The 24,419-nt window shown below is 36.5% G+C and overlaps 1 protein-coding gene across 5 annotated transcripts in view; it reads left to right on the top strand.

Moving 5' to 3' along the window:
- SIPA1L1 (signal induced proliferation associated 1 like 1) overlaps positions 1 to 24,419 on the top strand; it is a 205,133-nt gene that overhangs the window by 111,205 nt on the left and 69,509 nt on the right. For all 5 annotated transcript variants that reach the window (XM_026078742.1, XM_026078746.1, XM_026078743.1 and 2 more), the window contains 2 exons: positions 10,996 to 12,814; positions 21,404 to 21,534. In XM_026078742.1, coding sequence (XP_025934527.1) covers positions 11,317 to 12,814; positions 21,404 to 21,534 — 1,629 coding nt within the window. In that variant the 5' untranslated portion in view covers positions 10,996 to 11,316. The remainder of the gene's footprint in view (positions 1 to 10,995; positions 12,815 to 21,403; positions 21,535 to 24,419) is intronic.

A 24,419-nucleotide genomic window follows, 5' to 3' on the forward strand; every position in this document is an offset into this window, starting at 1 on the left:
GAGCAAAGTGCGGTCTGTGACTCAGGTTGATGGCATTTGTCCTGCTCTGTCGGGGGCCACAGCCTGATTCGCCTCATGGCAAAATTATCTGTCGATGTCGAAGGAAGGCTGGGAGAGGGCGGTAGTGGAGAGAGCAAGCAGCTGGGGTCAGAATGAACTGGTGATGTGTGCTGGGGTGCTCAGGAGACCTGGAGGAAGGAGAAGGTGAAGTGGGGGCTTGGAGAACCGCCAAGGGTCTTGGTGTTTGTGGGCAAACATGGGCACTTCAGGGAAGTGAGGGATATGGAATGATGGCAATGCAGGAGTTGGGAACACATCACGTGGGGATCTAAGGGTGTAGATGAGAGAGCAGGTTCTGGGTGGGTGGGTTGAACAGAGATGAAGAATCACTGATGGGACCAGAAAGAAAGAATGAGGAGTGACAGGAGAGCTTTATATGGGATAAGAAGCTGTGTTCAAACACAAAGAACTTGGTGCGGGGATCATTCGGAGAGAGTGCTCTGGGTGAAAGGAATGTGAAATTTATCCATCTCATGAAGCTGTATTAGAAGAAAGGAGAAAAAGATGCTGAGATAATTTGGGGGGAATGAAGAAGTCCCTCTCATCTAACCTAGGTACAATATACTTGGATCATAGAACCTCTCTTCTTTTGAATAATTTGCTCTTCTCTCCATTGTTCATGGCTTTAGTGCTTTGTAAATAGAGTGAAATGTTTTACGTTGAAGGAGATAAGTAAGAAGAGTTGAGTTCCTTGAAGATAAATGACCTGCTAGTCATGACAAGGGATGGCATTTTTTTCTACCTTATCTTTAAAAGAAAATTTTTCAACCAGCAGGTTATGAAAAATGCTGTCCAAAACTATAAATGTTTATAAAATGAAACATTGAAGCATTGTTGTACAAAATAAAGTACTGTATTTGCTGAGTGTAAGGTTTTGGAGACTTTCCTCATATAAGCTAAAATGATAGTTGAAGTTTGGAAATTATTCCCAAATTGTATATTATGTTCTGCTCAGGATGTGGAATTACCTGTTTTCTAACAGTATTGTAACAAGGCTTTGTTATGTCAGGAATAACATCTGAATTGCTCAGCTTTAACTCTGTCCTGTTCAGCCAAAAATGCCTAGGACAGTGACTTCCTTGTCAGCCAGCATTTTTTATGCAAAACTTTACCTACAGCTGGAGTTGAAAAGTGTAAGATTCCCAGATTTGGAGGTTGAAGTCCAAATAATAGAGGTTCTGATGCTAGCAATTGCAATTTTTAAGGCTTCAAGGTAGGTAAGTTAAATCAAAAAGCCTTGGAAGAAGTGTTGAAGCAGGTGGCAGAAAGAAGAGAGGAGGTTTATTTCTGAGGTGGCAGGGTCTTTGTAATTTTGAAGTGAAAGGCTCTTACCCCCATGCTGATGAACATATGTCTGGACATGACAGCCAGGTACGGGACAGAATCTGTTGTGGCTTGAGAAGGCTTCAGAGCGTAAAGCCAATAGATTGTCATCCAGTGGGGCAGGCTGGGATGCACAAGATTACTTCGTCAGTGCTGTTATAATAAACACTGGAAACTCTAATCCTTCTTTGTTTACAGTCCCAAATCCAGCTTTTTAGAAACTTGGAAAAAATCATTAAATGTAAGTATGAATTTAATACTGAACATAGAAAATTTTCACCATGAACAAATAATGCAACAAGCTACTTTAAGATATGTGGAATCTCTACTAAAAGACGCCATGAGCAACTTGGTCTAACTTGGAGCTTGGCCTTGCTTTGCACAGAGGGATTAAACTTCCAGACATACCTTCCAGCTTAAATTATTCTGTTTCTCAGCTGTGAATCAAAGAATCAAAAGCCATACTTGAAAAGCCTGTGAAGTATATTTATCTTGCTAAGTACATGAAAGCATCAGGCTCCAGGTATCTTAAATGGGACACCAGTATTCTGGAATTCATTACATTTTAATCTCTCTGCCTTATTTTCTTCTTTGTCAAAATCATGTGTTGGCACCAAAAAACAATCTCCCCTCTCTTCTTGCCTCTCCACCCCCAAAATAAAGCCTTTGATGGAATTAACAATGCTGAGTTGAATGTAGACTTGAATGAATCAATAAATGAGATAGTGTTGTTTAAAAAAATTAGTCAGCGTTCCTCTTTATTTCACTTCCATAGCCTTCTCTTACCCTGTTCCCAATATGCTTCAATCCTGCTGTTTACATTCCTGCATTTAAATTGCACTGCTTCCTTCTCCCTCTGCACTAACTGGGGTTGGGGGCCCTTAGGATCAGTCTCCCTGCTCCTGATTTCTGATCTCCTGTGCTGCAACAGTCTCTTTCATTAAATCAGGAGCAATAGTTGCAGGAGCATGTTCAGGAATGTGTGTGAATATGGAACACTCTCCAGATGGTTATTACAAAGGTGGTTTGAAATAAAGCCTGTTAATTTTAGGTAAGATTTAACTTCGACTTCTAAAAAGCTGCTCTTGGTTTTCCCCTAGACGCATGACTCTATAATCAATCAACCTATAGAGAAACATTAGTCTACAAAAATTTGGAAGTTAAATGATTTTTCATGAAGACAGCAAAAAAAACTATTTGCAATTCTTTTGGCAAATCTTGAGTTTAAGGAGAAGCAACTGCAGTGATAGATGAAAGGAATAAAATGGTTTGGGGAAAATTTTCTAAATACTAGAACAATGTTTTTATTCTTTTAGTAATCCTATTATCCAAGTTAGAAAGGCTCAGGCAAACACCTCTCATAGAAAAATCAAACTTTAAGGGTTACACTCTGTGATACTTAGAAGCAACTGAAAGTTTTAAGGTAGCAGGTTAGCACCTCTGTCCCCCTATTCCAAACTGAGGTCTTTCAGTTAACTCTGATGTTTATGTGGTATGTCATATAAACGTTACATGGAGGTGACTTTCAGCACTAGAAAACCAAGTTTGACCCCCAGGAATGTAGCCACTGGGGCAGCACAGAGCCCACAGGCTAAGCTGTATCTTCATATTGATAGCAAAGGTATGCTGGAAGTAAACTTGAGTCCAGGTTGTGGGTGGGGAAGTCGCTGGTGGCTTTGTAGTATGCAGTGTATGAGCAAGGATAGAAACTTCAGGGAAGTACTCCCATAGTACTTACTGTCGTATATGGCAATTACGTTGAGCTGCCCTTATGAAACACAGTACCCGTACCACCAGGTATCAGCCTATTTCCTTTTTTCGGGGTGGGAGGTGGGGGTTATTTTATGTGGTTTCGGCTTGGGACTATTCATAAGTCAGTCTTGTGGTATCAGAAGTTATTGTCGATGATTAATGGAGACACTTTACAGATAGGTGACTCTTAAAAGAGTGCACACAGCAGAGAAGTCTGTTTCTGGACCCATTACTGAGGAATGCAAGATATCATTGTCAACAAGAAAACAAATCAAGAAATTGGAAGAGAAATGCATAAGAGAAACATCTTTATAAAAAGGTGGTGGGAAGAGAAAGTGGAACTCTCCTTTGTAGTTGCTGGAGAAACTTTACTTTCTTAAGAGATGGCTTCTGAGAGTTGAAATATTTTGCTATCACATTTTAGCTCTGTTTTAAAGTTGCATCCTAGAGACCAAGCACTAGTGTCAATGCTAGTTCATAAAAATAAACTACTGCTGTTAACTGTCTTATTCCAGGACTGGTGTATTCCTGGTAAGAAAGAATGTATTATGCACAGAATACAGTAAGGTCTCTCAGCATCTTTTTTTCTGGTCCTGTAAATTAGCTTCTAATAAAGGAATTCTGCTTTTACTTAACTAAGGAGTGACACTGCTACCAAAATGGAAAATGAGTGTTGAAGTTGGAATAACCACATAGTGTGTTTTCTCTCTTTCTGACTCGATTAGAAGGATACCTTAACAGGGTGTGCTTCAGCAACAGTTATTTGTGCCTTGAGTATTGTGATAGCCTCCTCTGAATTATTAGATTACAAAATTGATGTAAAAACATGGGACATAATTCTCGCTTGAGATATTCTAGTGTTTAAGTCAAGAATAATGGAATTACGAGTGGAAGATCATAACTGAGCAAAATGTGCTCAAATGCCCAGGTACGGGATTGCCATCTCTGCCTTCTTATGTGTGTCTCAATTACACACCTTTTGCAATGTCTTATTTACCATCCTGTTATGTCATGAACACTACCACTGACTGACAGTGAATATGACTTATACGGTTGTGACTACATTGGCTTTTTGGACAGACGTGAGCTGGCTTAGTGTGCTCTGAGCTGACCGATGGTCTCTGACCATGGCTAGTATGGCCCAAAATCTGAGCTAGCAAATTCTGCTGAGTGCCACTGTGCATTGGCTCAGCCTAGGCACTGTTAGAGATCACTGTTACGGTGACCACACGCTTTCCAGTTGTTTCATAGCATGGGCAGAGCAAGCTTGTTTGCCTGCAGAAGGCATGTTGCAAGGCTGCCAAAACTGACAGTAGTGATCAGTGTTTAGTTTAGTGATTTCAAAATAATTAGCTTAGTGATTCAAATCACTAAACTAGTGACTAGTGATTTCAAATTAATTTTTGGTGATTTCAAATTAATTACTATTATGTCTTAAAATCAATTTAACCTTGCATAGGTTAAATAAAACATTCATATGTTTTAAAGTGAACCACAGCAGGGAATAAACTTAAGAATAAAGTGCTGGTAAAGCTCCACAGATCAGCACGGGTAATCATTCTATATGTGGCAACAGATAGCAATGTATCTCCTGAGTACAAATGTTTTCTTCCTAGGATTAGGGAGCAATGAATCATTCAGAGAAAAAGGTAGAAATGCAGAGTTATACCTAAGTCGGTGGCAAATTTCACAGAACAGCATAAATCTGGGTGGAAGGAGACAAAGTTACCTTGGTAAAACACTCAGGGGAATCCATCTTGCACTCTATGCAGCTCTGACAATTTTCACAAATTCCATTAACATAAACAAAAAAACAACAATTCTTCAAAGTATAACAAAAGTAAAGCTGAGAAGCTAGAAAAATATCAAACATTATTCTTCAGATAGCCTTTCAGTTCATGAAAACTTCCTCTGAATGATGAACCTTTTAACTTCATCATTATAATTGAAGGCAAGTTAATCTAAGAAAGAAAAAGATCAAGTTAATAATAGTTAACTGTATAAAGCCAAGTAGTTCTAATGATTAAATTGAATTTTTCTCCTCTGAGAAATTCATTTTATGAAATTAGACATTATTTTCAACATATAATGACTTAATTGGCTGATAAATGAATATTTTCCTCCTAGGATTTTGTTCTGTGTTATAATTCAGGTAAGAATTTGTGATACAAATAGCTGAAGCTTTCATATATGCAATATTTTTCATTCTTCTCATTTGTTTTTCTGTTGTCAGAGAGCTTTTATGGTTGTGCAAATTCTTCTACTAGGAAAAGTTAACAAGGATTATTGATGTAACTTGTGCGTGTTGCACTGAGTTTCCCAAGTTGACTAAATTTCAGTAAACACTATGGAATAGAGGTGATTTTACTTAATGCTTAAAAATTACTTTATATAAAATGCTCTTCTGGACCTCCTATCCTAAAATAACAAATAATTTAAAATAAACCTGATAATGTTGTATTTACTGTCATTACTATATTTTACTGTTTGGTTTTAGGGGGGGAGAAGGAGAGTTGTGGATCTTCGACAAAAGTGAGACTTTTCTGGAATTTAAAAACAGATTCCCTTATTCCCAAATTTCTAATTATAAAATGACATTTGTTAATGAGGACTGATGATGAAATATAAAGTCTTTCCTCTGGAACATTATGAACCATAAATAATTTGGTGCTCAAAAATAAATCTCTGCCAACAGCAGAAAATTAGAATCATTAGGGTTCATGATCCGACAATCTAAAATCCCAGCATGTCCCCAGCAGGTAACGAAGTACCTAGTAAATCTTTGCAGGTAAGACTTGGATTTGAAACTAAACAAAAACCTCATTGAAGGTTGTATGGGAAATATCTAAGCAGGGTAGAATTGAAGTAGCAAAGTTTAAACCAGATTTAAAAACAGTTATTAAAGAGAAAATAGAAATACCAAATTAGAAAACAGACCATTCAGAATTTTTATTGGAACAGTAGGCTTCCAAAAATGGTATACCTTTATATATGAAGCTTTCAGGGTCCAACTGTGATAAGAGTTTGGAGGAAAAGAATGGAAAGGAGAACAGGCAACTAGGTTCATTTATTTTATTTTTATTTTATTTTAATAGATTTCAGGGTTTGTTGTTATACAGACATACTTGGTACTATGTAAAGCAGCCTGCTGTGTGTGCATGACCTCCAGAGCCACTTTAGTTTGCAAATGTAATTTGTACACTTACACAGAACTGTCAAAAATGCATAGTAACTGTTACATGTGCAGCAAATAACACGCATGTGTGAACTGTATTTCTTTTTGCCCATTTGTGGTTAGTCTGGTGTGTAGAATCATAGAATAATTTCAGTGTGGTCTAACCTCTGCCCAAAGCAGTGCCAACCTTAAACTTAGATTGTACTTTGAAGTTAGGTAAGACTGCTCAGGGCCTTGTGCAGCTGAATTTTGAATATCTCCAGTGATGGAGATTTCAGTCTCTCTGGCTGACTTGTACCAGTGTTTGACCACTATCATTGTGATTTTTTTTTTTCTTAATTTCTAATTGGGATTTCCCTCATTTTAACTTGTGCCAGTTGGCCCTCATCTTCTCACTGTGTATAATCTCCCTTGAAGATGTTTCTTGGAGTGTGCACTCCAGCCCCCTACCCATCTTAGCGGCCCTCCGCTTGGCTGCTTCAGGATGTCAATGTCTTTTTTTTTGTGTGTGTGTACGGGGGGACCCAAAACTGAGCATGGTTTCACATTCAGCCTCACAAGTGAGGAATAGAGAGGAATAATGACTTCTCCTGAGCTGCTGGCTACGCTACTGCTAGTGCAAGGGTGCTCTGCTGATACCAGGACGCTCTCGTCCTTTTCTGCAGTGTTTCTTTAACTAGTTAGTTCGCAGCTTCTGCTGTTGCATATACATCCCAGGTGCAGAACTTCGCATTTGCCTTTTCTGTACCTCAGGAGCTTGCTGTCAGGCATTTCTCTAGTCTGCTGAGGTCTCGCTGAGTGGCAGTCCTGTTCTCTAGGGTATCAACCACTCCCCCCAGTTTGGCATCATCAGCGAACTTGCTAAGAGCGTGTTCTGTCCCACCATACAAACGCTCCAGAAGCTTTGGATCACCGCAGTGTATTAGAGGTGCAACCATTTGCCCAAGTATGGGAGACAGAGGGTCATTTTGTTTATGACTCCCCTCCATACTGTAAAAGTCGTTACAAGCATCATTTAAGTTCTTTTGTGTTAGGAAGACCAGAAAACTTGGTTGTGGGTAAAGTCACTACTTGCTTGTTAAGCAAGTAATGATCTCACATAAATCAGATATAGTGAATGAAGGTGTGTGGATTGATGCACCCAGTTTTCCTTGTTGAAATCAAAAATTGATCTGTTTTTCCATTCATCTGAAAAGTAGATTTTTAATTATCTTATTTGGCTACCTGAATTCAAGATAAAGACTAATTATAGTGGGGGCTTTTTTGACTATCAAGAGCTAATTTAAGACAGACACTTCTTATTGAAGTACTTGCATTTGCTTTTTTGTCATGAAATATTTATATAGTTTTCTCAAAGTCTTGGAAGGTTCCTTTTTATTCAAAGGCCTCTGGATGAAATCTTGAATGGTAGGTCGTCATCTTTTTCCTGATGACTAATTTCAATCATAAAGAATAATGAATCAAGAACTCTTGACTTATCTGCCTTTTCCAAAGAATGATGTAGGACTGCAAACTGTCTTGGGGTTCCTCTCCAAAGACTTTTTAAGTTTGACCTAAATGGTCCCTAGTCCTAGTGTTATTTTGTCCTTGCCATATTATGTTCATATAAATATTTATAGCTCTACCTCAAATTACATTTTTTGCAGATTGAAATAGTAACAAAACAGGAATTGTTACTTTTCAGAATTACTGCTGTGATCTTTAGAAGTAGATACAATACTGCCTATCTTCCAGTTGTCACTAATTTTAATAATTGCCTACATATTTTTTGTTGTCGGTTTCACTGCTTATTTTTCTTCAGCTTTTCCAGTGCTTAATATCATCTGGTCATTGGTAACTGATTGTCATTTAAGTCCAGCTTGGTTCACCCTGTGTTTGATGCTATCATGTTTTGCAAGTAGTGAGTATGAGAAACTATCCAAGTATAGATTGCTATTATTGTTCCTTTTCCATTAAACCTGGTGCCCAGTATATCCAGTACCTATACTTTCAGAGTGTTTCATATTATAGAAAATAATGTTTTATTAGCAAAGTTTCCCTTTATTTTGGGTGGAGCTTCTCAATATTTATGCAGGTGAGACACTTGGGTCTCAAATTAGACGCTGGGGCAGACGTGGCTGTAGAGGAACAACAGCAGACAGCTAGTTACTGTCTCAAGAAAAAACTTGGTTTAGGTGATTTGATTCATATAAACTAGGCACAGGCAAGGGAAGAATTCAGTTCTTTGGAGTAAAATATTAGCTATTATTTTAATCATTTAGTATCTGTATTCCAGCTGCTACAGCAGATGAAGAAGGATGCTTGTAGAAAACTGCAGAACATGAAACAGCTGGTCCTCAGAGTAGTACATCCTTGATGCTGAGGAACAGGAAAAATATTTCCTTTGGAAAATGYACTGTGCTGTATACTGTACCATATATACAACAGGTCAGGAATAAGTTCTGCAGAGCACTTACATATATTGTTAGTTATTTAGGGGAGTTGTCACCAAAATTTAAAGGAATTAAAAAAAAAAAAAAGTAAACTTAAAAAAAAAAAAGGTATCGTTTGGATGTTTATATGCTTAACTCCGGGTTTGGGAATCTTTAAAAGAACCACATGAACTTCTGCCCTTGAGTTACTGAGTAACTAGCAGTAGTAGGTTATCAGTTTCTGTAAGGACTAGCACTTGAGGGGGAGCAGATGTTTGTTGATTTGCCTTCTGAAAGAATAGATACATGCTTTACTTTCACAGATATTGATGATGGAAGAGGAACGGTGATGAACAGAAATCTTGGGTTTCRTTACAGGCTATAAAGAGGAGTGTGTGGTAGCGGGCATTTGTACTTCTGCCTGTTTTGTATTCCACCCAAAGCTTGACTCTTTCTTTCCTATTTCTTTTGGCCTGTTTTTCTCCTGCCCTATATCTTTGAGTTTTTTTCTCTCTTTTTTTTTGTTCCATTCTCTCTCTAAAAATAAATCTATATAATTCTTTGAAAATGACTACACGGTGTTCCCATCTCGTAGAGCTTACTACATAAATGTTGTTTGCTATGCCATGACTGAAAAGTGCAGATAAAACTTTAGGTTATGTGAAGGTGTGTAGTGTTTGTATTTTTCCCTCCCTGATTTGATTTGTACACAAAAGTTCATCAGTTTGATTAGTTATTAACCAGAATAGTGTTTGAAATGTATAAAAGTTAAAAATAATTGATGCAGCTTAAAATTCAGGAGTTTTGCAACAGTTAAATAGTTGGACAGCCTTTTAAAGTTATTCTAACTCTTTAGGTAGAAAAAAATATTTATTGTTTCAACAGTATTGTTGTAGCAGACTTATGAGGAAAATAACTACATTTATGTAAACAGCTGTACAAATACAGTAACCATAGATCATTTGTACTGTTTTTGTCATCTATAATGCACTCAGCTTGCATTTTAAGTATTCCTTAAGTGTTCAGCTTTATATAAATAGCAGCCACTATTTCAAAGCAGTACTGTCTATGGCAAGTGAAGTTAAAGTTGCTGCCTTTGGAGGCAGAAAGTATTCTGGCTTGTTATTTAATTACTGTGGAGGAAAGTACTCTCTAGTTTTGAGAAGAGATTGCAGAAAGTAATGGTTTTCCTATAAGCATTAGAAAGCCTTGTTTCGTAGACAATAGTGAACTCTCAATGTGGTGCTGGTTCAGCAGCATCTCTCCGCAAGTGTTTGGCAAGTATTTAAAGGCCATGTTTGGTGTAATCAGTTCAGCCTTTGAAAATTGTTAACTCCTTTGTGTTAAAGGTTGTACACAGCAATGCAAGATTTTATCTTGACAGTCTCATGTTTTTTGTCTTCTACCAGCCAGAGTATATCTGTAGATTTTTTTTATTATTATTATTTTTTATTTTTAGCTCCTCAAAGGATATTGTAAGGCTTTGGTACTGATGAGGTATGGCAAAGCATTTAATTTCCATGGCTTTGTGAAGATGAATTACAGAGAAGCTGTGTTTTCTTAACAAGGGAAATAAATGGAACATTTCATATCAAGTTATTTAAAAGTGTGTGATTCTATTTAGTTTGTGTTTATTTACAGTGTGAAATCTGTGCTGAGGTTGTTTTCTGGAGTATTCAGTTGATCTGCAAATAAGGCTGTGCAAAATGTAGAATAGATGCTATCAACAGCCATGATCTCTACTATCATTTCATAATCTTTCTGCCAGTTGGCTTCCTTCCCTTTTTGGTTAGCATTTCAGTTATTTAAATTAATGGAATATTTGAATAGGCATTGTTAATACCCAATTGCAGCCAAGGGTGCATGCTGGTATTGCTTTTAAACCCTTTAAAGAATTTTGGGCTCCTGATTTGGCTCATCTGTTGATGTTATAGTAAATTACTTACATGTGTCCTTCAGTTGAGGAAATGTGCTCTGTCCTTCTGATTTGTAAAGCTCTCCATTAACCAAACTAAAAACTCTCATGAGTCAGTTCATAAGGAAAAGTTTGTATGTAGATGCGGAATCCAAATGTAAAAGTATTCTTTCAGAAGGCAAATCAACAAACAATATCTAGAAGTTTCTTCACCACCATTACACTGCATTTTTGAGATAGTGGTCAATGAGATTTAAAAGCATGTTTGTTAGAAATCTTAATTACTTTGATAGCATCAGTTATGAAGAAAAGTTGTATAAAATGATTAATGCTTTTATCTCCCTTTTCCTCTATTCTAGGTTTAAAAGAAGCAGAAATGATTGGATTATAACTGATGTTTTGGAGTGCAAGTGATGCTTAAACAATTTGAAGATACTGGAGCATGGCCACTTCTTAAAATGCGAAAGTTAAAGGAAATTACTGCTTATCAAATCCTACTGAATATCTGAATTCTCTAGATACCTTGCATTTAACTGTGTCCTTAAATGTCCACGATTAAGATCTCATGCAACCATTGCATATTTTGAAGACTATTCTCCAAAAGAGAACTGTGCATTTAAAAAGCAGAAATGACTGTATCTTCTTTTGGAACTTACTAAGGCTGAACACACTGAAAGATCATGACCAGCTTGAAGCGGTCCCAGACTGAAAGGACTGTTGCCACTGGGGTATCAGTTGGAACAGATGGCACCTCAAAAGTCCACTCGGATGACTTTTATATGAGGCGCTTTAGGTCACAGAATGGTAGCTTAGGATCTGCAGTCATGGCTCCAGTTGGACCTYCTCGCAATGAAAGTTCCCATCACCTTACCTCTACTCCTGGAGTCCCTAAAATGGGGGTCAGGGCAAGGATTGCTGATTGGCCCCCAAGGAAGGACAACATCAAGGAAACAAGCAGATCTAGTCAAGATATTGATGCATCAAGTTGCCTTGACAGCATGTCTTCTAAAAGCAGTCCTGGGAGTCAGGGAAGCTCTGTTAACCTGAATGCTAGTGATTCTGTCATGTTAAAGAGCATCCAGAACACACTTAAAAGCAAGACCAGACAATCTGAGAATCTCGATTCTAGGTTTCTTACACCTGATGGCTACCCCAGTTCACCTAGGAAAGCTCTTCGCAGAATAAGACAGCGCAGTAACAGTGACATTACCATAAGTGAGCTTGATGTGGATAGTTTTGATGAATGCATCTCACCTACTTTTAAATCTGGACCATCCCTGCACAGGGAATATGGCAGCACATCTTCAATAGATAAGCAGGGAACTTCAGGGGAAAGTTTTTTTGACTTACTGAAGGGCTATAAAGATGAAAAGTCTGATCAGAGAAGCCCAGCCACAACTAAGCTCAGTGAACTCCTGATTGCCAGTGGAAGCAAGGGTTCRGGATTCTCTCTAGATGTGATAGATGGGCCTATTACTCAAAGGGAGAACCTGAGACTCTTTAAGGAAAGGGAGAAACCACTCAAGAGACGCTCAAAATCTGAGACAGGAGATTCATCCATTTTTCGTAAGTTGCGCAATGCCAAAGGTGAAGGAGAGCTTGGGAAGTCTTCAGATCTTGACGATAACAGGTCAGAAGATAGTGTCAAGCCTTGGATTTGCCCAAAGTGTTTTGCTCACTATGATGTACAGAGCATATTATTTGATTTAAATGAAGCAGCAATCAACAGGCATAATGTTATTAAAAGAAGGAACACAACAACAGGAGCATCTGCTGCTGCTGTAGCGTCACTTGTGTCTGGACCCTTGTCCCATTCTGCAAGTTTCAATTCTCCAATGGGGAGCACTGAAGATCTGAATTCAAAAGGAAGTCTCAATATGGACCAGGGGGATGATAAAAGCAATGAACTTGTGATGAGTTGTCCTTATTTTCGTAATGAGATTGGTGGGGAAGGGGAGAGGAAGATCAGCCTTTCCAAATCTAATTCAGGTTCCTTCAGTGGATGTGAAAGTGCCTCATTTGAGTCAACTCTGAGTTCTCATTGCACAAATGCAGGAGTAGCAGTTCTAGAAGTTCCCAAGGAGAATCTGATTTTACATCTAGAGAGAGTGAAAAGATACATTGTTGAACATGTAGACCTTGGTGCATATTATTATCGAAAATTCTTCTATCAGAAAGGTAAGTACATCTGTTTCTCCCAATGTTACCGATCTTTTGTTTAATCAAAATATAAATTTAGCTGACATATAATAGTAATATTTGCATGAATTATATGTTTCTTACCATCAGTGCTTAACCACATTGTTTTACCCATTTGCTTCTTTAACCAATACATGCTATGTTTAGTAGACCTTGTCACTGCCTTAGGGAGGAGGAAAAAGTTTTTGTGGTATCATTATGTCACAGATGGTTAGCAATGGCTACAAATTATATACGTCTTGAAGTGCAGCTTTGGTATCCATTTTGGGGAAAGGGGGAGTTTTTGGTACTTGAAAGTTTTGTGGGGTTTTTTTTGTTTGTTTGTTAAACATTAAAGTAAAACTAAAATGTGACAACTTTCTTCCCTCTACATAAAAAGCTGATGCACTAAGGATTTAGTGGGAATGTGCAGCTTGGAAACTTAGATGTCATTTGCAATATTCTTCAAACTTTTTAATATCTTAGAAATAAACTACCCATGTTTATTTTTAATATATAAGACTCTTTTCCTGACTTACATCTTTCATTACAGTCATCATTCTAGAAAGAAAATTCTAATTTGTCAGATCCTGAAAAATTTTATATACAGGTAGTTTTCATATTGGTGGTTTCTTATTGATATAGGTAGTTTTTTATATTGGTAGTTTTAAAGAGCATGAATAGGTTAAAAATGAGATGTTGCAACTGGTTTTAGGACTGCTTGTTAACCTAAAAGGCTATTTTAGATATGCAGAATGAAATTTCTATAGAACCTATAAGAAAGGGGGGAAAAAAAAATCAGTTTCATGTGTTTCTTCAGGGAGTTTTAGTATTTTAAATAAGCAATATATTTCAGGCATTTAAGTGGGAAGTTGAATATAAAATTGTATTTACAATGAGTTTGTATATACTTCTCTAAAACTTAGTAGTACTTCTACAATCTATCATCTGTACCTGGCCCTGAACAGAATGCCCAAGAAAAATTAGGCTTGTGCATGAAGATCTGTGGATCTCTGTTGAAAACAACTGCAGGAACCTTAACTTTAGATTTAGAGTTTTCATTAGAATTTAAAGGAAAACACAAATTATTTCAATCAGTATAAATTGGAATGAAAAAAAGGAAGGGAGGAAGGAAAAGAAAGAAAACCCATAACCACTACCATATCTGTCTGTGTTATAATGACAACAGTGTATCTGAAAATAGAGCACACTTCTCTTATCACCTGGTTTTACTGAAACCAAGGAATGCCATTTTTATTGGATATATATGGGGAAAAAAAATTTCAGATCAAAGATTTCTGATCTACAGAAATGACCAAAACCCAAACATTATTCAGATATGCATCCCATCAAAGTCATTCTAGCAACATGAGATGCAAATCTCACTGACTTTTCATGATCCTGAAAGGAAGCAAAAAGAATTGCGATCCAGAATTCTGTAAAGTTTAAAAAAAAAAAAAAAAAAAAGTTGTGTGTGCAGCATCATGCCACTTGCTATTCTGTCTCCTGATAGATGGAGCTGGTTTAATGACTGGCCTGAAGAATGTTTGTTCCTTGGGTACCAGTGATCAGGACTGTGTTTTGTCTACTTAGTGAAAGCAACTCAAAAGAGCTTGTTTCCCTTAATAAAATAATAAGGGCTTTAAGTAATAGGGCTGCCTAGCTAAAATGAATGGATGGTCTGGCCAGGAAAAACTTCAGTTCATGAGCTGTGGGTTACAGCTCAGACCCTCATCTCATGGTTTTCCCTACAATGTCTTCTCTTGAAACATGTCTCTCTTTCCTCTTCCTGCATCGTCCCTTGGTTGGGTGGCTCTTGTCACACCTCCCATAATCTTCTCTTTTGAGACCTTTTAGGGCTGAGAGGTAGCCTGTGCTGCAGGGCTTTTGAGTGGTTGATCCATATAGTTTAGAGAGGAAAGTGCAGGGAAAAAATTGAATTCTTCTGCACAGTATAAGGTGAGGTACGTTTGGAGGAGAGAGCCTGAGATCAGGGACTATTTTTTACTCCTCTGCRTTTGGTTGTTGGCCTAGTTGCTTCCCCAGTTATAAAGAATGCAGAGAAAAGAAGCATATGAAGATAAAAAGAAARTATGAGCTATGATGTAAAGTTAAAAATGCTTTGGAAAAGGAGAATAGGAATGAATGTGTCCAGAGCACATGGATTAAAAAAAAAAATTGTTTTAGTTTTTTCTTGGCTGACCACTTGAGTTAAATGTTTATACCTGGCATGTTTTTTAATGCAACTTTTGACAGAGTCTTGACAATGTGTCACAGTAAAGACAAATTTTTTAGGCCAAAAGTTCTACAGGAACTTAAAAATGAATCCCATTTCCTCAGGTCTTTGCTTCCAAGATGAAGAAAAGCCCCAGAGAAGGGGCTCAATTTTCAAATGAAAAATTCTTGATTTTTAAAAATTTATTATTATTTTCTGCAGCAGATCTGCTATTAGAAATATCTAATATTTTTTCAGGGCTGGATTTTTCTGTAACTGACAGGATGTTTCATTAAAACATGAGAAGTTTTTTTCTATAGGATTTTTGCAGTAGAAAAGACCTAGCAATGCATGCCTATCAACAACAAGAAAACTATCTTCAGTGTGTAGAAAGCCTCTTTTTAAATTATTTATTGATTTTTTTATGCATGTTTTTATTTATTTTTATAGAAGCTGTATCCTTTTAAGATATCAACATTGCAGTTAGATGCAGCAGTCATTAAAAAGTGCATACAAATTACGTGTTTTTTTTTAAATCATCTTGAGTTGTTCATCTATTCAGTTCTGTTCTGCTTATGCTTTGGAAATCGGGCAGCCTTTTCTTTTACTTCACATAATGGAATTATTTTTCTTCTGCAGTAGCTATTTACTGTCTCTGGAAAGTGTTCAAGTCCTGATACATATGGTTATTATTTGACCTTCAGGTTGTTACATTGGTATGTGACCAGTAGCTGCTGCCCGAATAACTTTTAACCTAATCATCCAAATGGCACATCATGTATAAAAGAAGAATCTGTACAGTTAACTACACTGAAAATAGCTTGCTTCAGCACTCCAGTTTGCATGAGTATATGCAAATGTGCGTACAGAAAAAGCTATGCATTCATCTGTAACAACTAGTTTTTGCTTTATGGAAGGGAACAGATGTATGGCTACCATAACACTTCCAAAAAAAAGTGCAAATTAAGGCTGAAGTGTAGTTTTGGTATAGCAGAAGTGGGACATCACTGAGGTGTTTGACGGGATAGGTTCCTTTCAGTCTCTTTGCACAAATATATTTTTTTGCTGGTATTAAGAATATTTCAGTTTAATTTTCTGGAGGTTTCACTAGTGACTTGCTTCAAATGGTAATAATTGATATTCAAAGAGGTATCCATGTATTTTGATATGACTTTGTATTTCACAATGCAGTTTTGCATGGTCTTGACCACTTAAGGTTTGGTTCATAATCTTATCAAGCTATCTAGAGGTGCAGGAGCCTAGACAAGGTGTTCAAGGAAGTCCTTCCCAATCTGTGCTGTCACAGGAAGCTTCATCATATGATCCCCTTCATAAACTGATCAAGATGCATTTTTAAAAGCACTTGAGTCACTTCTCAGTGCTACTACTGTAAAGCTATTTCAGAGCTTAATTTTCTTTGATAATTAGATACTGTCTTGTTTCCAGCCTAGATGTATTCATGGCTGATTTATCTGTTTGTTCTCTGACAATGCTGTTCTTAAATCTGAATAAATTTCTTCCTGCTTTATCCATCTGTCTCCAGAGCAGTCATATTTCTCTAAACCTTCATTTTGCTTGGCTAGACAAGGCAAGCTCCCTTGAGTCTCTTCTTATATTATGATCTTTTCGTTTCTTATGTGATCTTTGCAGGCTTTTTCTTATGTGATCTTTGCAGGCTTTCCCTGAAGCAGCTTTCGGGTTGAATTTCTTTCCTCAACGTGGGCACCAGATTTGTACATATATTCTGGATGAAGTCTTGTAAATGTTTGTACAATTGCATTAGTACCACCCGCTCAGAACCTTCAGCTGGTTGATCAGGGAATCATTTTTCTGTTTTTTAAGTCTGCATTACATTATTTTCTCCTAGTCATCCTAGGGCTAACTAGTATATCCATATCCCATCTCTGTCTATTGAAGAATTTCTTTATGTTAGTCTGTAAGTACATGATGTGATTGTATGTTTCCTTCACTCTTGTTGTCCTTGGCCATCCAGTTGTTCTTGTATGATATGCCTGTCATCCCATGTTGCCAGTGCCTCCTGGCTTTGGCATCAGCACATTCTTCATTTTCGTGCTAAGGTTATCAAAAAAGGTATTAAGCAAGATCACTTCCAAGACAAGGCCCTGATCTCCATCAACATTTTTTCTGTACCTAAAGCTTTTCCTGTTAGCCAGTTCCTTAACTTCCCTTGTAGTACTCATTTTAATCATCATCTTTCTCCACTTTAATTGATACATAAGTTGCATAAGATACTCTGATTTTTGGGAGTCCAGATTGATACCATAATTGACTGACTTTTAAATCAGGAAGTACAGTAGGCTTAATCTAAGACTGACACAGGGTAATTCAGGCATGACCTAGCTATCCTTTGTTACCCCACATTGCATTTTATTCTTTCCTACCTAAATATGTCTCCTCTCTCTTTTAGATTGCCTTAACTTCTCCAGCTGCACTTCCAGATCCCTTGTGGACATTTCTGTGTCCATATCCTCACCTCTGTTAACCCCACACCAGCCTTTCCTGGGGGTTTGGGGGGGTTGGGGGTGGGGTGGGTGTTTGTTTTGTTTTTTGTTGGAGGTGCCAAGCACATACCCAGTATTTGTGAATTAAATTATATGAAATGCATTAAGAAACCTATCTTATGCTGCATCCGTATTGTAAAGGTGGACTGACTTAAGGCGTGTATTTTCCTAGTAGTGGATGCATTTCCCTTCAAAAACATTCTTGCTGGATAATGAATTAATTATTAATAATATATTAAGCAATTTTCAAGGAGAGCCATATTTATTAGCCTATTTATAAATTCAGATGAAAGACAATTTATCAATAATAAAACCATATGGATGGAAAAATTCTTTTCTATCAACTTGTCTAAATGTTTCTTAGAAAAGACTGCTTATAAATCCAGAAGAACAGACTGTTCTCTTTGCCCATCCAGTTTTTTAAGGGTTTGAGAATTATGGTTTGCATGGATAGAACCAAGAGTATCAGTTTAGTTTAGGTCATCATCAAGCAGTAGTCACTAGCTTTGTTACCCTTTAGGACAAATCTGAATTGGTGGTCTAGAATGAATGACTTCACTAAGAAGTAAATACTTTCCCGAGCTGCTTTTATAATGAAAATGAGTTGCACGTTAGCTTTGCTTTAACTGTTGGCAGATAATGCAATATATTATGCTTTAGTCCTTTAAATAGCTGCATATTCTATCCCCAAATCAGTACCTTTTAAGTATGTGACTAATATAAAATTCCCTCAGAAGCATGCTTTAGTGCTTTTCTTGTTCAAGATTAGACTGGTGAAGACATTATGGGACTGAGCTCTAAATCTGCTGTCCTCTTGCTTCCTGAGAACTGCTGAGTTTTTCCTTATTGTGCTTATAAATTTAATATCCAGGACAAAATTTTCTAATTTGTGTGCCTACATTTATGCAGTAGACATTTTTTTTTCTTTTATTTTAAATATAATAATAAAAAAAACCCTAGTTGAAATGCCTGGAAATTTGAGTCTTTTAAATGCAAAAAGTAAATACTGTGGTAGGATTTGAAGAAAATGTTTTCATGATTTTATTGAGACTAAATGTTTTGGATTTTTACTTCTAGTTCAACTGCATAAAATACCTCAACAGGAAAAGGTATCCATAGGTAAATAAGGTATCTGAAAAGCATAAAATCTTCCTTGCTAAAAATTGAATATATTTAATTGGATTTCTCTACAAGGGAAACTTATAAATTTCTGCCAGAAAAATAAGTATTTTCACTTAGGCTCTTTCATTGGAATTGTCATTTTAATTTTGCAGTAAATATTTCACTTTTTAAAGAAGTATGTATAATCTGTTTTAATGACCAGTGAGCTCAGTCAAACTAGGAAAGCAGGCTTTGCACTTTTCTTAGTGGGAGATCATCAATGGCGTTATGCAGCAACCACTGGAATGAGTGGAAGCATTATCATAGTCCGTACAAGATGCAAGCAATGAAATGTTGCATTTTAGTTTAGAATTATAAATTAATTTATAACTATTGTCAGTTATCTCCTGAATATCTTTGAATTACATAGGTTTTTTTCAACAGTAGTTTAAATGAAATAATCTCAAGCCTTGGAAGTGTTGCCTTTAATGAGGCTTTTCTTTTTTTTTTGTGAGGTAAAAGAAAAAGTTTTCTTTGTGCTTCATTTTTGAAATAAAATTCTTGAATTGCAGTTGTGAAACAGCCCTTGTTTTTTAAATAAAACAACTAATTTATTACCTTAGTATGGATATTAAGTTTTGTGCACCTTAATTTCCAACTTCTCTTGCTACCTGAGCCAAGAGGTATTATTCATAACTTGTGCGTATATTCTTTGCAAATACCTATAAATCACTTTGCCTGCAAAACGTGGGCACAAAAATTGTCAATTGGTACTAAAACTACTTTCACTACTTACATTTTCATAGATGTTTTTTTGAAAAGCAGCATTTTTTTAAGGAAGAATTGCTGTATCTTTTGAACTTTCTGCATTTAATTCATGAATATGCGGTTTCTCTACCTTCCCTTGAAATGTCTGTTATATTGCTTGGAGATGGGGTGCAGGGGTAGTGATACTGAGAATTAGCTTAGACGATTAAGGACAACATTGTAGAAAGTGCTGTTAAATTGCTTCAAAATTCATTATCAGCAGCTGGTAAAGATGCAAGTAACAGGACAAAGTTCAAACTGAGAATGAAAACCACAAACAAAGCAGGATCCAATGACGTTACGCTGAAGTTATCGTTCTCATGCAGTGCTCATCATTAGAGAGATGAATTCTTGTGTTGGGCTAATGAGTTTCTCAATTTTAAAGTAGCTATTGGTAGCTTCTCATAATCTCCTTCAGTAGGATTCATCTCCTCTAACTTTAGATGTTTGTGCTGTATTCTTTACCTCATTACTCATCACCTTAGGCTGCATTTATACTCAGGAAGCACAAAGTGCTTTTAGGGTTCAACTCATCTGCCCAAGGGCTGATGGCTCTTACTTCAGGGCACAGTTCATCTCATCCTAGAGTTCAGTGACTGTTGAGTTGATCTCTGCTGACTGTAAAGGAAGCTAAAAGGGAGTAGCTCAGAGGTGATTTTTTAGAGTACATAGATCAAAGAAATCTGATCTTTCGTGTCTGGAAGTAGTCTTCTGAATTGTACTTATTCACAGAGGCCACCTGCTTTCATTGCTTTCAGTAGAGTTGAAGTTCCTGGGTGACCTACACTGAGATGGCTGCAGTCATTTTAGCCTGTGCTGGTGCCATGGGGACTGGCTTAAGGGAAATAGCCAGACATGCAGTGTCTGGAAAGTGATGCTGTGGAAGGACTTACTTCCCTTGTAAGATACTTGACTTTTGTTTATTGACAGTTTCTCTTAGATTTTCCTTTCAGGTATTGCATACTTGAATTCAGTTATTGTCACAAGATATGTACAACTTTGTTTATATGTTGCTGCATTTGTGGGTGCTCTACTTCTATCATCAGACAAAATCATCCAGCCAGATGATTCAGAAGCAGTCTTTAACACCAATCTCTTAAATAGTTGACCTTTAATTTTTGTATGCGCTTGTCTAACATAATTTTTTGATATAAAATTTGGCTTTACGTGTGTGCGTGTATGTGTAGTTAAACAAATATAAGCTTTATCACAAATAATCTTCTGTTCAAATAGTGAGCAATTTCTCCAGCCCTCTGTCTCTCTACCACCTCCACAACTTAGCTAGTTTTAAACTCAACGCTTATCATTTTAAATTTAGTCTTAGCATTATTGTTCAGCACTTCACTGTTAAATAATTAAGCAATTCAGTCTGTTTCTTGCTTTTTGTCCCCCCCCACCCCCCATGGTAGTTATAATTTCAGGTTTGCTATAAACAAGTTTTCATCTTCTTTTTCAACTTCCTGATTTTTTTTCTACCTTTTATAATTGAGTGACAAACGTCTGACTTGTYGGTACATTTCTTTGCTTTTTTCCATAACAAAATTAATTTACATCCTTTGTTTAATACAGTTGTCTGTTGTTCACATTTTAATATCCAGGTTGCTGAATTTCTTACTTAGGTGTGTTTTTTATTTTTAAGGGGAAATTGGCTGTATTTAGCTCAACATAAGTGAAATTGATTTCTTTGTAAGAGGCAAGGTAAGAGGTGTATCCTATTTTTGTCCTATAAAAGCAGAGGTGCAATGTTGAATTTCAGCCTTCTTGTAGAAGTGGATCTCATTAGAGAACTGAAGAACAAAAACAAAATTTGGTACCACTGAAGACGTACTCCTATTGACTCTAGTGGAGCCAGCAATTCATTTCCAATATAACAATTAAGCATGAAAATATAGTTGCTGTGCAGAGAGTAAGAGGGACTTTTTTGTTTTTGTTTTTCTGTACAAGAACACTGGAACTATTTTGGGGCAGATGAGAACCTGGGTCCAGTAGCAGTGAGCATAAGAAGAGAAAAACCAGAAGAAATCAAAGAAAATGGACCGCAGTACAACTACCGGATCATATTCAGAACCAGCGAGGTAAGCAGTGCAGGAAAGATGGTAAAAGAAACTAGTAGTGAGTAGGGAAAGTCAAGTGCTATGTGTGGAGTTTGTGGGCTTTTCAATGTCGATTCCCATCTCCTCTATGTAAATACTATCCGGGAATCTCCTGACCGAGAAATGCAATATATTTACATTAAACATAATACAAGCAAGCGTATCAGTAATTGAGTTATTCCATAACATCCAGCACAGAAGGAAAGTGTTTGTGAGGATTGTTTTGGTTAAAGTTTGAGAAATTTACTGAAGCTTTATTAACTAGAGGCAACCAAAAGAGGTGGAAAATTACTTCACCCAGTTTCATGTGTGGCAGTGGGTAGACTGGAGAGAAGTGCTTTGGAGTACTCCACTAGAAATAAATAGGAGAATTGCAGAAAGTAGGGCCTCCAGTCACAGGCAGAGTCTGCGCTTTATGGTTTCCTCCAAGCCGTAGATGTGTGAGAAATTGCAAGTGCAGCCTTTTCATCCAGCTTTAATTTTTGCTGTTCTTTTTTTTTTCTCTTCAGGTACTAGAGGGATCATATCTGTCTTTGTTTTTAAGAATGAAATAAAACGGAAGTGTACTTTCTACMTTCAGGCTGGGAAATTTTCATATCCACTTTTTTTCTTATCCTATTCAAGATGCTATCCAAAATATTAGTGCTGCTTTTAGCAAAGTTACTTTATTTCTGCTTATTTTCATTTCTGCTGAGAATAACTTTACAGCCACTATAGTGAAAATGTCCAGACTCTTGTAAAATTAAGACTGTTGGTTTGCAAATCTAAGCATCAGAAAGTAGTGATATTCAACAGCTGTTAAGAATATTGTCTGTACCTGTGTTCATGTGGGTGCTGCTGTCTTCCTGCTGTTTGTAAACTTCTCTTACTGGTAAAAGCAAAGATACAACCTGAAACAAGTGACTGGCTTCACATATGTCAGTGAAGCAATACTGATCTCCTCTAAATATTTCTTTCTCAAATAAATGGCTTTTCAAAGAGTTTCATCAGTTACAAACAGAGGGTAATATTTGTAAAGTGCATTTATCCATCCCTTCAGATATAGTTTAAACTGTTTCTGGTTGGGATTTAGCCAATGTGTAGTAAGTATAAGTTAGAAGGTGAGAGCTGTTCTGCTACCTCCCATGCGCAAAGTGGTTCGGTTGACTTCTGTCCAGGCTGTAACGAACAGTATGTCTCAGTCACAAAATAATCATCGGAAAGGGAAAGGAGAATAAACTCTTCTCGTATTGCTAGAAATCGTACCTCCAGATTGGAACTGAGATGTGCGTTTGCTAGAATATATAGCAATGATTTAACCACAAACTTATTTTGGGAGTAAATACAAATCTTTGTTCTMCAGAGTGGTAAGCCCATATAAATGAAGATAACATCTTCTGGTGGTGTTATCTCTAGTAATGTGGGGGAATATAGAGTTTTATTAGAAACACGGGAATAAAGAAATCATTAGAAAAAGTTTAAAAAAAAAAAATTCAAAAATATTTTTCCTGCTGTTTCTTTCAGCAGCTTGCTTAGTTGGCATTTTTACACAYAACCTGAAAACCCATTGAAATTTTTCTTCTCACCATGACCTTCTGGTATAATTATTTAAGAGGCTAACAAGTTTTTTTTTCTTAAGGATATTCAGATGGATACTGAGCTAAATTTTTTATATAAGTATTCGAGTTAAATGCAGTTCAGTGGACAACTGGGCTCTGCTTAAACAAAAAATCTGCTAAACAAAAATCAAAATTAAGTTTACAGACTACCTTGAACTTTAATGAAAAGTAGGCACTTTTTATGTCTAGTAAAGTAGAAGCCTACTTCTGATTTTTTTTTTTTCCATTCTAACATGTCTGGTTTTTTTTTATTGTGAGCAAAAATTTCATGTCATAGTTTAGTTTTGATCACTACAAAGAATGTAGCTTATCTGTTTTTGGAAAAATGTCTTTTTGAAAAAGTTTTTGCATTGATATGTGTCAGTTGCATAGACTTCTTGGGGAAAAAAAAATTGGACAGATGAGCTTTTGAACATTATTGCTAATTTAAATCTAGCCAGTTACTATTGCTAAAGCTGTTCTGTTACCTCCCATATGCAAACTGGCTTTGTTTGGCTACTGTCCAGTTTCTAGCAAAGAATGTCCAAATCACCAAATCAAATTCAGAAGGGGAAGGCAGAATAAATTCTTTCTTTTTTCCTCATTGTGTTATGTCTAGGCTAGAACTGAAGTATGTTAGCTATGAAATGTGAAAAAGTGTGAATTACAAATCCTTTCTATGAATAGATATAAAGTTTAGTCTCCATTGCAATAAGCCTAGCACTTTCTTGTCACGTTTTCGCTTAGATTCAATTAAAAATAAAATCCAAGATTTTAGCAACTCTTAGAGGATGTTTCTGGAAGTATATGCTGTCTATATTGACCTAGAAGTGAAACACCAGTTGTTTGTGATATTTATCTGCCTTAGGGAGTGTCTAGCTTGCTGATTTTGTGTTTTGTCTTTCCTGAAAGAAAATAGTGCAGGAGCTGACAAGAACTTTAAAATGTAAAAATGTCTATTTGCTGGCTTTGTTTTTGCATGCTGTGTTTGGTGGAAGTAGCCTACTAGGTGTTTTTTATTCTGTTATTCTTGGTTCATTGAAACCTAAATTGAGTTGCTTAGATAAGAATATTTGCTAACCAATCTATACATTCAAAGTACTCATTTGAGGTTTGAGTAAATTGAGAAATACAATAATTCATTTCTTGTTCTGTTTACTGTTTATCATTTGTAATACAGCTATTAGCTAATATTCCTTAGGAGAAAGGAACAAATACTGGTGTTGTAGAGACAGTGAATATATTCCTTTAKTGGCCTCCTTTAAAAGATTTTTTTCTTTGTGTATGGTG

The sequence above is a fragment of the Apteryx rowi genome, unplaced genomic scaffold, assembly GCF_003343035.1.
Source record: "Apteryx rowi isolate R43461 unplaced genomic scaffold, aptRow1 scaffold_487, whole genome shotgun sequence".
Classification (NCBI taxonomy): domain Eukaryota; kingdom Metazoa; phylum Chordata; class Aves; order Apterygiformes; family Apterygidae; genus Apteryx; species Apteryx rowi.